The sequence below is a fragment of the Alosa pseudoharengus genome, unplaced genomic scaffold, assembly GCF_046254945.1.
Source record: "Alosa pseudoharengus isolate Yale_2024_CS ecotype anadromous, Long Island Sound unplaced genomic scaffold, YU_APseudo_1.1 YU_APseudo_1.1_scf_6, whole genome shotgun sequence".
Classification (NCBI taxonomy): domain Eukaryota; kingdom Metazoa; phylum Chordata; class Actinopteri; order Clupeiformes; family Clupeidae; genus Alosa; species Alosa pseudoharengus.
In genome coordinates this window covers 35459293-35474292 of record NW_027468848.1, presented here as the reverse complement: position 1 = coordinate 35474292, position 15000 = coordinate 35459293, and the positions used below count along the sequence as shown (strand labels likewise).

The following is a 15000-nucleotide window of genomic DNA, read 5'->3' as shown; positions in this document are numbered from 1 at the left end:
AGCACATCATTGGATTTACGAGGCCGCGACGCACGGCCCATAAAAGAGAAAGGACGTCTCAGAGAGCGTCTTGCAGACTGCACGCCACTTTTTCATGTGGAGGGAGAGGGGGTTGGTGGGAGTTGGTGGTTGGGTTAATAAGGGGAACTGATGTCCCTCTTTCACCTCCGCCTTGTTGTCTGGCACTGGGGAAGGGTCATCAGGGTAGGCTGCTGATTGGCAGTCTGATTCAAGTCTCGGGCTGAGCGCATTACTGCACACTATTTACCCCAGATATGGGAAGTGACCACAAACAGACACTACACAGCACAAGCCCCTGAGTCACTTGACCAGGACCTTTTCTGAACTCCTCCTTATGCTTTGTAGCAGTAGTAGTTGTTGTTGTTGTTGGTTTTAGTTTAATTCTATATCAGCACAAATAGCTATCATGGCAAAAAGGTATAATACAATAGTATAATTATATTAAGAAAAGAAAACAACTACAATTATACAAATAAAACTAATTTTAAGATTTTTCAAATCCACATTTTTTTCTCCTTTTGTTTTAAAGGGGTGTGGGAGGGTTATCTGGATTGATCAGCAAACAGACGCTTCCTTGAGGCGCCTAAGTAGTGAAAAAATGTCTCAGCACACCAGGTCCTGTGAGGTCAACGAGGAAAAACAAAAATAAGCAATCCCGTCTAACAGCCCAGCGACGTGAGCAGCAGGTGTACGCAACGTTACCGCTGAGGAATCTTGTCAGAGGCTGTGGAGAGAGTGTGTGTGTGTGTGTGTGTGTGTGTGTGTGTGTGTGTGTGTGTGTGTGTGTGTGTGTGTGTTTGTGTTTGTGTTTGAGGTAAACTCAAAAAGAAATACATGCAGTTTAAGATCAACTTGTTTTAGCACATCTGGTCTTGTCTTCTCACGGATGCTTTCCCAGATCCATTTCCCTTTTAACGTCCACACTTGGTCATTGAACACTTGCTGACACACAGCATTGCTAAAAGGACCAGCCATCAGCGACAGACAGACACAAAATGACCCACTGCACGTCGGCTACTATGTCATTATGAGGCCGTCATGTGAGCCAGGGATGTGAACCAGACTATGTCATGTTGGTGACTACTGTATTGTTCAGTAGACAGAGACAACACTGGAGGCATGTGTTAGTGAAAGGGCTTTGTGGTGGACCCAGGGATGTGGACTCACCAAGTGTCCAGGAGTGGGCGAACGGGAGTCTTTGAGGGCGGCTGTTCCTGGGACGTCCAGAAGAGGCCATTTCATCGGCAGGTACTAAGGAAGGAAAGAGATCGAGAGAGACTCAGACAGCCGTAGACTTCCAACACTGAGATAAACAGCCTGCAAAACGTAATACGACCAGAGGTACATGAAGTATGACTGTTGAAAGAGATCTTCCACACACACACACAAACTCTGGTCAGACCTTTCAGACTGGAAAATTCCCTTTCAAACTAAATCAGATCATTTCATACGACTATCACAAAGGGCCAGCATATGGATCTCTTTCACAGAGAAAGCATGTCCGTGTGTAGCAAATAAGATTTGGCTAATAACATATAAAAAAACAGCATGAGCAACAGATGAGAATTACAATTATGACAAGCACCTGTGTGTGTGTGTGTGTGTGTGTGTGTGTGTGTGTGTGTGTGTAAGATGCATTTGGGATGGAATAAGAGGAGTGACAGAAGTGTGAAATCGGGTTTTGTCGGGGAATGTGTTTCTACAAGAGTCCAGCTGTGGACTCCCATCCACTGAGAGGTGGGGAGGGGCAAGTGGTGTGTGTGTGTGTGTGTGTGTGTGTGTGTATGAGAGAGAGAGAAAGACAATGAGCGTGAGATAACAAGTGAAAAGGAGACAGAGAGAATGTACACCACTGAGGCAATGGCAGGTGTTTGTGTGTGCATCTGTCAGTTTAAGTGTGTGTGTGTGTGTGTGTGTGTGTGTGTGTGTGTGTGTGTGTGTGTATGAGAGAGAGAGAAAGACAATGAGCGTGAGATAACAAGTGAAAAGGAGACAGAGAGAATGTACACCACTGAGGCAATGGCAGGTGTTTGTGTGTGCATCTGTCAGTTTAAGTGTGTGTGTGTGTGTGTGTGTGTGTGTGTGTGTGTGTGTGTGTGTGTGTGTGTGTGAGAGAGAGAGAGAGAGAGAAAGAGTGTGACAGAAAATATACATTCGTGGGATTGTATATATAGGGGACAAGGGGTAATGGGGCCAAACAGCTGGAGCCAGGTCTCATCCAGCAGGAAAGATGGGGATGGCTGACACTGTGTGTGTGTGTGGCTATGTATGTGTGTGTGTGTGTGTGTGTGTGTGTGTGTGTCTGTAGCTGCTTTCAGACACGTCCTCCGTAGTATATACGGAGCTTTGTCAAACGGAGGTCCGACCCTTCGGGTGATTTAGATATGATGCTAACATGCTGACATTATGCGGTCATATGCGTGAACGACACCGACGCAAATGAACAGAATCTCCGCGTGGTTGAACAGGTTGAACGTGGTTGAACACGCACATGAACAGAATCTCCGCATGTTCTTTGCTTTGTTTAGACACAAGTTCAATTACATAATGTCCGTCCGAAATACTAGGAGGGTTATGTTGTTCAGATATATGGCCCAACCGCTTGACATCCACTAGGTCTGAAAGCAGCTTGTGTGTGTGTGTATGTGTGTGTGTGTGTGTGTGTACACAAGTCTACCCCTTCCTGCAAATCTGACTCACTCATACCACCTGCACTACCTGCAAAACAAGCAAGAGCATTTGCTTACGCAAGACGGGGCTTAACTAGTGAATTGATATGTGCATTTGGGCTTGTATGGTAAGCCGGGGTTTACAAACGTTTTTGTCTCAGTGTCTCGGAGTATTCACGCACTAACTCCTCGGAGGTCTGGATTGGAGGAACCTTCTCAGACTCTAGTCATGGTGAACTTGCGGGGGTATTATGTGGCTGAGGAGTGGAATCTGGTCATCTGGTTAGTGTATCAGTGTAACCCGCTGGACACAGGGGAGATAGCAGCACTATGGACGGCCACTTGCTTTTACCCGAGCCGAGGATTCCAAAACGAACCACACAGCTTCCTTTTACTGTTCCAAAGTGTAGGGAGCCCCCGAGAACACTACCACCCTGCTCCCCATCCCCACCGGTCTCATGTGTGCCCCTATTTCCAGGGAGGTGTTGTGCTGGGCACGACGTGCTCTCGTTTTCGCTGAGTGGACGGATTTGGAGATCACACCCTTCACGGAGACTGAAGAACTGAACTACTCAGACCGACCGCACTGGCGGTGTGTGTGTGTGTGTTGGGGGGGGGGGGCTGCACTAACGGCCAGTCAGGCAAAGACTGGTTGGGTGGCTGACTGGCTGGCTGGCTGGCTGGGTGTTGCCTGAGCCCGAGCGAAAGACTGAGTTCCACTGTCTCCCCCTCGCTCGTGCACGTCTGTGACTAATTTGGTCCACCTGTGGGACTGGCTCTCGTTATAGAACACTCCGGCAATCTCTTGCGTTGCCTGGCGGCCGGTCTGATTCGGAATTCATTTCCTGAACCCCCACCTACCCACCAACCCACATTCACAGTCTACAACCAAGCTGACAGCCGACCCCCTCCCCCCGAAATAAAATCACAAACATACACTTACACAGAGGGAAAAACACATAAACTAACAAAAAAACAAAACGCTCCCACTTCGAAAAATCCCAAATCCCGAGCCCAGTGGTAAACACACCGAACACCAGTCCAATCTCTTCCCCCAGCCATCCAGCTCGTGCACATGCCTAAAATCACAGGAGAGCTCTTATTTAATTTGGAAAAGCAGCCCTAATTGTAACTCATATAAAGTGCGCTCGCGCTCGCTGCCACCATTCATGCTTCCAGGAAACCCCGGCACATAGCTCCAGTGAGGCCGTAGTTCATGTGTGTAGGACGTGTACCCCACGCCCTGGATAAATAACACTAAACCACATTATTACCTCCCAGTCGGATCGCGGCCAAATCATAACATAATCTCCATTTGCGATATTTACCGACAGATAGGGATTTAAGATATCCATTGAAAAGGGGTGCGAAATAACACGAGGCTTTAAAGTGGACCAAATCAAACGGCTTTTTAAATGGTATGTAGAAAATACTCTGACCTGTCCCCTCGCAAAATGCACACAAAAACACATTCTCATGACATCCTGAGGATGACCGCCCCCCCCCCCTAGAAGGTCAGCCTGTTCGCTGTGCACCACCATGACTCGGCGCGCGGGAAGGAAGTTTGGAAGGCCATGGGTTAAAAATGGACAAGACATATAGAGACCGGAGAGAGAGGAGAGGAAAGGCAAAAAAAAGACGAGACTAGAGAGGGAATTTGGAGAAAGAATGGAAAAAAATGAAAGAGTGTGTGTGTGACTGTGTGTGTGTGTGTGTGTGTGTGTGTGACTGTGTGTGTGTCTGTGCAAGTAGGAGAGAGAGAGTGTCAGAGAGAGAGGGAAAGAGAGTGACAGAGAGAGAGAGAGAGAGAGAGAGAAAGAGAGGAACAGAACGGGAGACAGTGAAAGGGAGGGAAAAGGGTCCATTTTCAGGAATGGGCCGTGTGGAGTGGGCTGAGGGTATTGTTTCCTGGCAGCTGGAGGACCACCGGACCACTAGAAGAGCCAGCGAGGGCAAGTGGGAGGAGGATGAGAGGAGCTGGACGTTTGGAAAGAGGTAGGTCTGTGTATGTCTGTGCGTATGTGTGTGTGTATGCCTGTGCGTATGTGTGTGTGTGTGTGTGAGTGTGTGTGTGTGTGTGTGTGAGTGTGTGTGTGTGTATGTGGAGGGGCTGCAGAAGCAAGCCTTCCCCAGCCTAAAGACAGGAAATGCTTGGGATTGACATCAGCTCTCTTCCCACTCCCCCACTCTACAACCCCCCCCCCCCCCCCTTCATCCCCACCCCACCCCCACCTCCATCCTCTCTTCCCCTGCGGCTGGGCGCTAAATCACAGGGTCCCCCTGAATGACGGGGGCCTCCACCCGCTCCACAACTGTCAGGAGAGGAGCAGAGAGGAGAGGAGAGAAGAGGAGCAGAGAGGAGAGGAGAGAAGAGAGGAGCAGAGAGGAGAGGAGAGAAGAGGAGCAGAGAGGAGAGGAGCAGAGAGGAGAGGAGTGGAGAAAAGAGGAGCAGAGAGGAGAGAGGAGAGAAGAGGAGCAGAGAGAAGAGGAGCAGAGAGGAGTGGAGAGGAGAGGAGAGGAGCAAAAAGGAGAAGAGAGGGGCTATGAGGAGAGGAGAGGGGTGGGGGGCTATGAGGAGAGGGGAGGAGTGGGGTGCTTGGGCCCATTGGGTCCTCTGAGAGCTCGGGCCACACTGGAGCTTGGCCTAATGAAGGGCTGTCTTCTGTGGCAGAGGAGGAGAGGAGCAGCAAGGAGGGGAGGGGGAAAGACACACACACACACACACACACACACACACACACACACACACACACACACACGTATCGCAAAACAATTCTGATCTCTCCCTGTCTAATCTGTGTCAATCACCCAAGTACCTCCACGGGCGCTGTGTGGCTTCTACGCCACCCCTCTCTCTCCCTCTCTCATCCCATTCCCACACAAAACACACACAGACACACACACACACACACACACACACACACACACACACACACCACACTCCTGGCAGGACTCAGAACATGCCCTGAGGCGCTCCTACACCGACTTCTCCTTCTAATTGCCATTCTGCTCGCCAGACATCCATTTTAAAGACATCCAGATATCATCACACCACTCTCCTTGCCTGTCCCGCCCCCATATTGCACACATTACGGAGAGTCAAATATCGCTTTCTCTCCTTCTCTTTCTCTCTTTCCCTCTCTCTCTCTCTTTTTCTGTCTTTCACGCTCTTTCCTTCTCTCAGCCATCTCCTCAGCTTTCCCTGTGGACAGCGTGGACTATGATGCAAGATATATGTTGAACTGATAGCTGAACGCACTGAATACATATATAGGTTGCTGTCCTTTACTAAATGTTTAAGTTGGTGACAAACTCTCTCTGGAGACACGCCGTGGCCTCGGCCAATGTCCAGCTTTCAGAGACACAAAAAAGAGAGAGACAGAGGGAGCCAAGATGTTGGGCGGTTGGGATGTCAAATCATACACAACATTCTCAACAACTGGCAACTGTCTGTATACAGTATCTTGCCCAGACATGATTGTGTGTGCAAGCCTGAAAAGGCACGAAAAAACCCATATTCTGTCAATCAGTGCAGCTTTTTTTTCACTTTTTCCTGTAGCATGCCCGCTCGCTCAAGGCAAAGATTTGGAGCTTGATTCATATCAGTAAATATCTCCTTTTATTATCAAATTTATTTTCTTCTTTCTTACAGCACAAACTACAATCACACACAGAAAGATTTGGTTTGAGAGCTCTCCAAGACATGAAGACAGCCAAACGGGCTTTGCGGTCAGAAGTACACTCTCCTGTCTGGCTGTCTGTCTTTGGGCCAGTCGCAGAACACGCAGAACAGAGCCAGCCGGCGACACACTGGTCAGGGAGACTCATTCCTGGAGAAATGGCTGGGCTGGATGCTGAGAAATGCTCCAAGCTTAAGGACCTTTCACAACAGCACCCATAATTTTTTAAGGTGTTTACACTGAGGGTAGGTGGAAAACACACACACACACACACACACACACACACACACACACACAAAGACTCAAACACACACAAACTCAATTCAGCAATTATGTTTTACAGTAGACTTCGGGCGCTCCTATAATCCTTTGCAGGTGCCCTTAACTTCATTTCGAAACAAACTCCAAGAGGGCTGGCACAGCTCTGGACCCACTGTGAGGAGACGACGGATTTGTGCGCAGGCACAACACACACACACACACACACACACACACACACACACGGGTGGCATTTTCTCTTAACAAGGACGAGATGTGCTCTCTAACATACTGCCAGCATTTACCACTTCAGGGCAAGAACTACATTCAACCAACACTCAACATTAGTTTCCTCTTGTACTAGTTAAATTCATATTATGCTAAGTTTACAGATTTACAGATTTACAAATTACAGATTATTCTTAATTCATTTAAATATGTCAATCCCATTAAACCAGTCTCTCTTCAAAATCCACACCATTTAATGTGCACTGAATGGTAGCTTGTATGCTGGGGGTCCTGATTTATTAGCATGTGTGATTGTTGTCACTGGACAGACAGTGTGTTCAGCTTTGCCTGCTGGCTTCCTGGTAGTCGAGCCATGAAAACACATTTAAACAGAAGAGAGAGCACAGCATCGGGTGCACAGAAACTCTCCATGGGGTGAGGTCATTTGGGTTGTCAGTGGACATGTGTAGAGTTCATCTCTCCTGGTGACTACTGATTTCTCTCATAGTACACATCTGTTACTACGGTACACACAGTCCTACAACAGCATAACACAGCAGGCACAAGGGGGACAACACCAAATGCTACACTTGTATACTTCAGTTTGCCTTTCCTTGCCTATTTGTGGCGGCCTACATTATCTCTCTCCCAGAGTTATAAAGTAGGCTGCCGAAGACAAACTCTTCCTATCTAAATAAATAAATAAACACAAAAAAAAACTTTGTGATCCATTTTATACCCCTCTAATTGTCTTCCAACTCCCCATGCCACTCGCACACCATCACCACCACCAACCCCAGCACCCCCCAAATGGGACAACGATGGAAGGGTTTCGCCTAATGAGGGGGGCGCAGATGCCACAAAAGGTGGTATCGACTCCCCCCAAAACCCTTAGTTATTCCAGCCTGCGTCGCGTCCAGGCCTCCTTTGGTTTGTCGAACAGAGAGAATACGGCATATGCTCTGGGGCCTAGTCCCTGCCAGTGTTTTTGGGTCTAATTGTTTCGCTGGGGCCGCTTTCATGGAGATGGAAGGAGAGAGAGATAGAGAGAGGGAGGGAGGGAGGGAGAGAGAGAGAGAGAGAGTGTGTATCGAGGGTCTGAGTGTCTTTGTCGTAGGCGTCAGCGTGCGTGCGCGCGGAGCGGGCGAGCGAGCACGCGCGTGTGTGTGTGTGTGTGTGTGTGTGTGCCAGGCTGAAGAGTGGCATCTGAGACGGGCAGATGTGAGCACATTTGTTGTTGGCAGCCGAGCGGTGGTGCTGCCAACGAGGAAGACCGAAAATACACTTCCTCTCTCTCTCTCCATTTCAAAAAAAAAAAAAAAGAATCTCAAAAGTCGAAAAAAAAAACTTTCTCACTCTCTTGTAGGAAAAAGAAAACTTTGAAAATGACACACTTTCATTTGGATAACAGTTCCATGGCACAGAGAGCAGAGTTTTGACATTATGAAAATGACAGTAATGAAATGCAGTCCTATTTGGGGGGTAAAAAAAGGTCTGTGTCGGAACATGGCTACGACTTTCGAGTAATAAACAGGCATCGGTTCAAGCAACGTGATGCAGTATAATTTCACTAGTCGCACAAAAGTAATGAGATCATTAAAACAAGTTAACACCTAGACCTGTAAGTGCTAGAGTGCTCCCTGTCTCTCCAGCCCCCCACCCCCCACCACCACACAGACACAGCCTCGCCTGGAGATAATGTCAATCACCCGCCAAAAGCATGGGCTCTCTCTCTCCCCTCCCCCTTTGTTTTTCTTTACCCCCCCGTTTGACACAATGAAAAAGGGCCACACAGCTTGCGGCAGGTTTAGGTGCTAATGACCCCCCCCCCCCCCTCCTTTTTTTAAAGAGAGGCCTCAGATAATGGACCCGTCAGTCAGCCCCTACATGCTCTGCCCTTTGTGCGAGTAAATCACCTGCTTATGCGAGCCATTGGCACCTCACGTTGATCTATGTAAGACACACAGACAGTCAGCCGTTCGACAGCCAGCACACAATGGGGCATGAGAAAGTCTCCACCTAGTTTGGATTGGCTGCCATTGTTTGTGTCTGTTGTTGGGGCAATTAAGACAATTAAGGGACACAATTCTTAAGCAAACGACAGAGACTCCCTCCCCCCAAAAAAAGTGCTAATTAGATTTTAATTGGTAGGGGAAGGCAGTCTGTGTGTTTCCTGAGTTTACAGAAGACTGCATTCCTTTAAAAACAGCCATAGGCTGAGGAGGTCACAGAATCTGAACAATACACAGTCAAAAGTCACTCAACAAACCCCAAACCAATTCTGCCGCAGACAACATACCTCTCTATGTCAGTCCTCTCACCTATTTGGCAATAACTGGTTAATTCAGCTGCGCTCCATTCGGAAGATGGGAGTCACACATATTAGCGTGTCTAGTCAAGTCACAGGTATGTTTGTTTTGGATGGACATACTGTGTACACCAAAGCTGGACTAAAATTCAAATGAGATTTTCTTGGCCTTTGCTCGACAAAGGAAAATGCTAGTCTATGATGGGAAGCAGAGTGTTTTTCCCCGCCTCAAGAATAGCTGTGGATACAATCATCTGCACCAAGAGTGGATGATATATATGTTTGTTGAAATATAAAAACACCAGGTTTCCAAAACAAACATTTCACCTCCTTATAAAATCTGTCAAGAGCAAGGGAGAGTTGTATTCCTTTTCCATGTGAACTCAGCACACAGGTGTCAGCAGTGAACACAGAAGCGCATTTTCATGCTGTTGATTCTTACATGTGTGCTAAAAGAATTTTTGGAGCATCACGGTACAATTCTGGACACGACCCTGTGACCCATCTATTCAACAATCCGACTACCCTGTTCTGTGTCAAGGAGCACTGCAGTCCAAGAGCAAACACAAGTTACTCATCGTCAACAATGGCTTGTTTCCATAGCGCAATGGCGCAATTGCGTTTTGTCACATGGTCGCCAGACCTTTTTCGCCTTTGTGAGCTTCATGACAAATGCACCCTGTCCTTTAAAAACAACAACCTCTCGACAGACCTGTGGTCCCACCCATCAGGTTTGACATGGGTGGGACCACTTAACGAAGTCCGTCCTGACTCCTGGGCTAACCTAGGCTAGCGTCCGGCTAATGGACACCAGATTTTCAAGTGTCCGTCTGTGTTTGAGGGGGGTGTGAAGCTAACGGACTCTGACAGGGCTACTCCCTCTGCTCGCCAGGCACCCATTGTGTGCCGCTCGCTCGGCCGCCTTGCTCGCTCATTCAGAGCTTGTCCAAAAAAAAAAAAAAAACGGTCAAAGGTCACCCTTCCAGAGTGCAACCGTTTCTATGCCAACACGGCCTATTAAGGCCAGGCATCATAGGCCTCTTAACATGCTCTTGTACACAAAAGAACTATTAGCGTAAAGAGGGCTAGAAGGACATACTAAGGATAAGAGACAGAGGGAGAGAGGGAGGGAGAGATGGAGAAAGAGAGAGGGAAAAAAATAAAAGCAGGATAATACAAGAACAATTTTGTAACTTTATCTTTAGAGGAGAACTGAAAGAGTTTCAAGACCCTCCACAAAATAGATGCGCACTTATGGCAACAAATAGTGCAGCTTCAGCATGGGACAATAATTTCACCAGGACCCTTTAGGTCCACTTTAGCAGATGTGCAGACATGAACTGGAGACCTTGCTCTGCAACGCACAATCAGAAAGCAACAAACTATAATACCTCGATGAAGCCCAGAAACCTCCCAATTGGTGTGTAATGAACACATAGCCACACATTCAGTCTTCAGGGGATAAAGAAGGCAAGAATGAAGTTGGAAAAAGGGAGGAAGAAAAATTATTTCCGTCTTATTCAATGAATAGATAAATAATTGGAGTCCTTCACAAAGTGTTTTAAAGCGTAATGTAACTCCAGCTTCCTTTCAATAACAATGATCTAAGTCACTGAAAGGAAGGTAGTGCATAAAACTTGATATTAGACATAGCAAACACAAAGTGTCTCTCTTAGCGTGGGAGTCATCACTTCCCTTTGTAAAAGTTGGCACCAGTAGCTTTGTGAATAGGATATAGAATAATAAAAAAAAACCTTCATTGCGATTTACAAGTTCTTAATGAAAAGCTAAATCGCTGTATGCCTTGGAAAATTGAAACAATCTTAAGGATAAGTTTGAATTACAAATGCTAGAGAGAAATAATGTGATGAACTGAAAGCCATGAAACTATGACAATCACTGGCCGAGTCGTCAATAGTCACAGCCTCCTCTTACCGATTTAGTCAGATAGCCGTATTGTTCGCCCGCAACTGTTAACCTGTTTAGAGAGGGCCTTTTTGTCGACCCAGCTCTTGTGTCATGGGCAACCTAACCTTGAGCTTGCTTTGGTCCCCAAGGCATAGACGGCTTAAGTGCATGATGATGACGCTTTGCCTTTGGTTCCTCATTCCTGGCCATTTCTTTCAGTCAAAAAAGCATAGCAGTTCATAGAATTCACGCTTTCATCAATAGCTGTCAATAAGTTCTGTCCTTCATTCTGTGCTACCAATAAACTCATCCAGCTGATTTTATCCATGACACCTTGAGATATTAATTATGAATTCATTGAGAGGCTTCTTGAGTAAATGACCTAGAGGAATAGTGTGTGTCCTTCAAAAAGAAACAAAATTTCATTACAGTAAAGTCAATCACCTTATTCACTGAAGAATGGCTCTGGATTTGAAAACCACCAGCAAAAAGAATGAAGGTGAATGGATCTTTACACTCTTGCTGCAAGCAGTTGATGCATGGAATAATGGCTAATGCTTCTCTAAAAATGCTCTTCTCCACATGTGGCCTTGATCACAAAAGCAAAGCTACATTTTGAGTGGTATCAAGAATGCATTGACTATATCTCTAGTACATATAGTCCAGGCAAAGTAGCTTTTTACAACAGACTAATTGTAAAAGTTTTTTTTTCAGCATAGATAATTTCTATGAAAACAATTCTAAAAATTAAACCTATGCGGGTATATTTTGGGTAGCCTATATTGGATTAGTGTATAGCTCATTTGCATATTCACATTCATTTTCAAAGAAACTTTTAAAGAAAATTTTACTTTTCATGGATACATTCATTGTATATAGTTTTATTTTGATAGGAGTAAAGGAAAGCAATAGCCCCATTGGGGTGTATTGTTGTCTGGCCTTACTGGCACACATCTTGGATTGATGAGAATTAAACATATTTCCTCAACTAGGATTTATTTTACAATTTCTTCTATTTTTGTCTATTTTGAGATTGAACCATACATAGTTAGATGGAGAGTTGGACAGACCAAGGGTCAACTTAGACTTTTAGATCTAATAAAACTACAAGAAACCACAAGAATATTATCAGGCAAAAGCAACAGTGAGTGATAAAGGTGGGCATATTTTTCGAGTCAGTTTTAAAGTCAGTTTTAGATTTTCCGTTTTTTTCTCTCTTTTTCCCCCTCTCAACGCCTGTGGTGTCTAGTTACATGTCAAACCGGCCTCCCTGGTAAAGACCGTTCAGCTCAGATTTAATGCCTTGACGTTAACCCGTACCACACACAGCCCACCTCTCTGTTACACACACACACACACACACACACACACACACACACACACACACACACACACACACACACACACACACACACACACACACACACACACACACACACACACACACACACACACACACACACACACACACACACACACACACACACACACACACACACACACACACCTTTGGTTGAGCTCACTGCATCAGCTGGCTTGGAAAAGTCTTTTTTTCACCTTCCTCTGAATCTGCTGCTTCAGTACTTGTTACATGTTACAATCAAATGTTAGCTAGGGAGACAAGTGCAATCCAATAGCACTTAATGTTGTAAGCAAATGCATAGAGTGCTTTCTAACAACCGTGAACTAGCTGTGCACTGCAGTGCACACACATTTAAAACTGCGTAAAGCAACGAGTCAAGATTCTCATCCCAGACAAAAATGCTTCATGGGGAAAACAACTGAACCCCTCATTTATGGCAAGCGTAGTCTAACCCATACGTGACCACAGGAGGCTCCCTTAAAATGGGTGATGGGTGATTTGACAGGGCTGAACTGGTTATGAGGTTACCCCCCCCCCCCCCCCCACAAGGCAGCCAGCTTTACCCCCATACTACATACCTCAGAATAGTAATCACTTGTAAACTTGGGCACCAACATAAAAAATACCCCCACCACCACCCCCACCCTCCAATCCTTTCCCTGAAAAAGAGAAAATAAATATTTGCCTCTGAGTAAATTTGATCTGAGAGTATTGAGTGGCTGCCAGCGTTTAAATAGGAGCCTTTTCTGAGTGAGGGCACATGGTGTGTGTGTTTTTTCCCCTCTTTTCCCTCTGCCTTTTCAGACCTCTCTCCAAAGCAGCTGACAGAGTCTGAAGGGCAGGAGGCATCTTTTCCAAAAGAAAGGAGAGAGATAGAGAAAGAGAGAGAGAGAGGGAGAAAGAGAGAGAGAGAAAGGGAGAAAGAAATAGAGAGGTGGAAGAAGGGAGCTGTGGGTGGGTCTGGGGGTAAAAAGGAAGAGGAAAAAAAGGGCTAAATTAAACACATTTGTTTCTGCTCGCACATACCACAAGTCTTAAGAAAACAGAGGGCTGATTGTGTTCACTCTGCAGCCCCCACCGACAACCCCCCCCCCCACACACACCCCACAACTCTACAACCCCCCCCCCACACACACACACACACCCCACAACTCTACAACCCCCCCACCCCACACACACCCCACAACTCTACAACCCCCCCCCACACACACACACACCCCACAACTCTACAACCCCCCCCCCCCCCCACACACACACACACCCCACAACTCTACAACCCCCCCACCCCACACACACCCCACAACTCTACAACCCCCCCCCCCCCACCCCACCTCCTGCTTCACTCCTCAAATGCATGTGCACACACACACACACACGTTCCAACACTGTGGTAGTCTCTCACACACACACACTATACACTCTCAAAACTCACACACAAACTTCCATCCTGTACTACTCTGCTCCCATCTACACACACACACAGCTTCCCCACCAATTCTCCACTCTCCCTCCATGAGACCCCCCACACACACACACACACACACACACACACACATGCCCCTAGAGCTCAAACTACCCCTCCCCTCCCCCAGTACAGCTGCCCACAGATACCTCCTATGTGGAAGCACTAGTGCCTCACACCGAAAGAGAGAGAGAGAGGGGGGGTTATTGATTAGAGAGATTATTGTGTATTATACATATATTTTCAGTCTTTTATATTACTCAGATTTGGCAATAATGTATCCTATCATGCTAATAAAGCGGCTAAATTGAAAACAAATGAATCGTAATTGAGAGAGAAGCAGCAAGACAGAGAACAGGAGAGAGCGAGAAAGAGAGGGCAAGAGTGTCCTCGGGCCTCCTGACAATTTTACTACTTGACATCCCTCTACTACACACAAACACTACTGAAGTAGTCAAGGACACTTGCACATGTAGCACATGTAGTGAGCAGATACTATTTTCCACAGTGACAGAGAGCACAGGGCTAGTCTCTAGGCTATCAAGAGAGAGAGAGAGAGAGAGAGAGAGAGAGAGAGAGAGAGAGAGAGAGAGAGAGAGAGAGAGAGAGAGAGAGAGAGTGAGAGAGAGTGAGAGAGAGTGAGTGTGTGTGTTCATTCCCAGGGCACCGAGGCCATGACCTCGCTGTTGCAAACACCTAGCTCTATCAGTTCCACCGTACACTCACAATAAAACAGAAACAGATCTACATGTAAACCCTACTGGGTCGGGAACCGAAATATTAGCATTGAGTAGATTCGATAAGAACTGGGAGCAGAATAAGAAAGAACTGTACAGGTTAAAAAATATTTCACAAATTTTGAATTGGGTTCTGTCTATCAATTCCTGAACACAATAATTCATCTATTATTGCAAACAAAGACAAGTAGAGACGTTTTTCAGCTATATGTTTGTCACCGCTGGGTCAGTTATTTTAATTAGCTGCTTGAGATTGATTAATATGTATTATAAAAGCCTCAACATGCATAACATGGTCTGTGGATCAATACCTATAAATTCATATTAACTTTTGAAATGTTAATTTTAAGGCTTACAACATAGACC

The 15000-nt window shown here is 46.3% G+C and overlaps 1 protein-coding gene across 4 annotated transcripts in view; it reads right to left on the bottom strand.

Annotated features, from left to right (window-relative positions):
• The window catches only part of LOC143105567 (transcription factor 7-like 1-B), a 49453-nt gene that overhangs the window by 18151 nt on the left and 16302 nt on the right, over window positions 1–15000 (bottom strand). For all 4 annotated transcript variants that reach the window (XM_076269576.1, XM_076269577.1, XM_076269578.1 and 1 more), the window contains exon 4: window positions 1189–1272. In XM_076269576.1, coding sequence (XP_076125691.1) covers window positions 1189–1272 — 84 coding nt within the window. The remainder of the gene's footprint in view (window positions 1–1188; window positions 1273–15000) is intronic.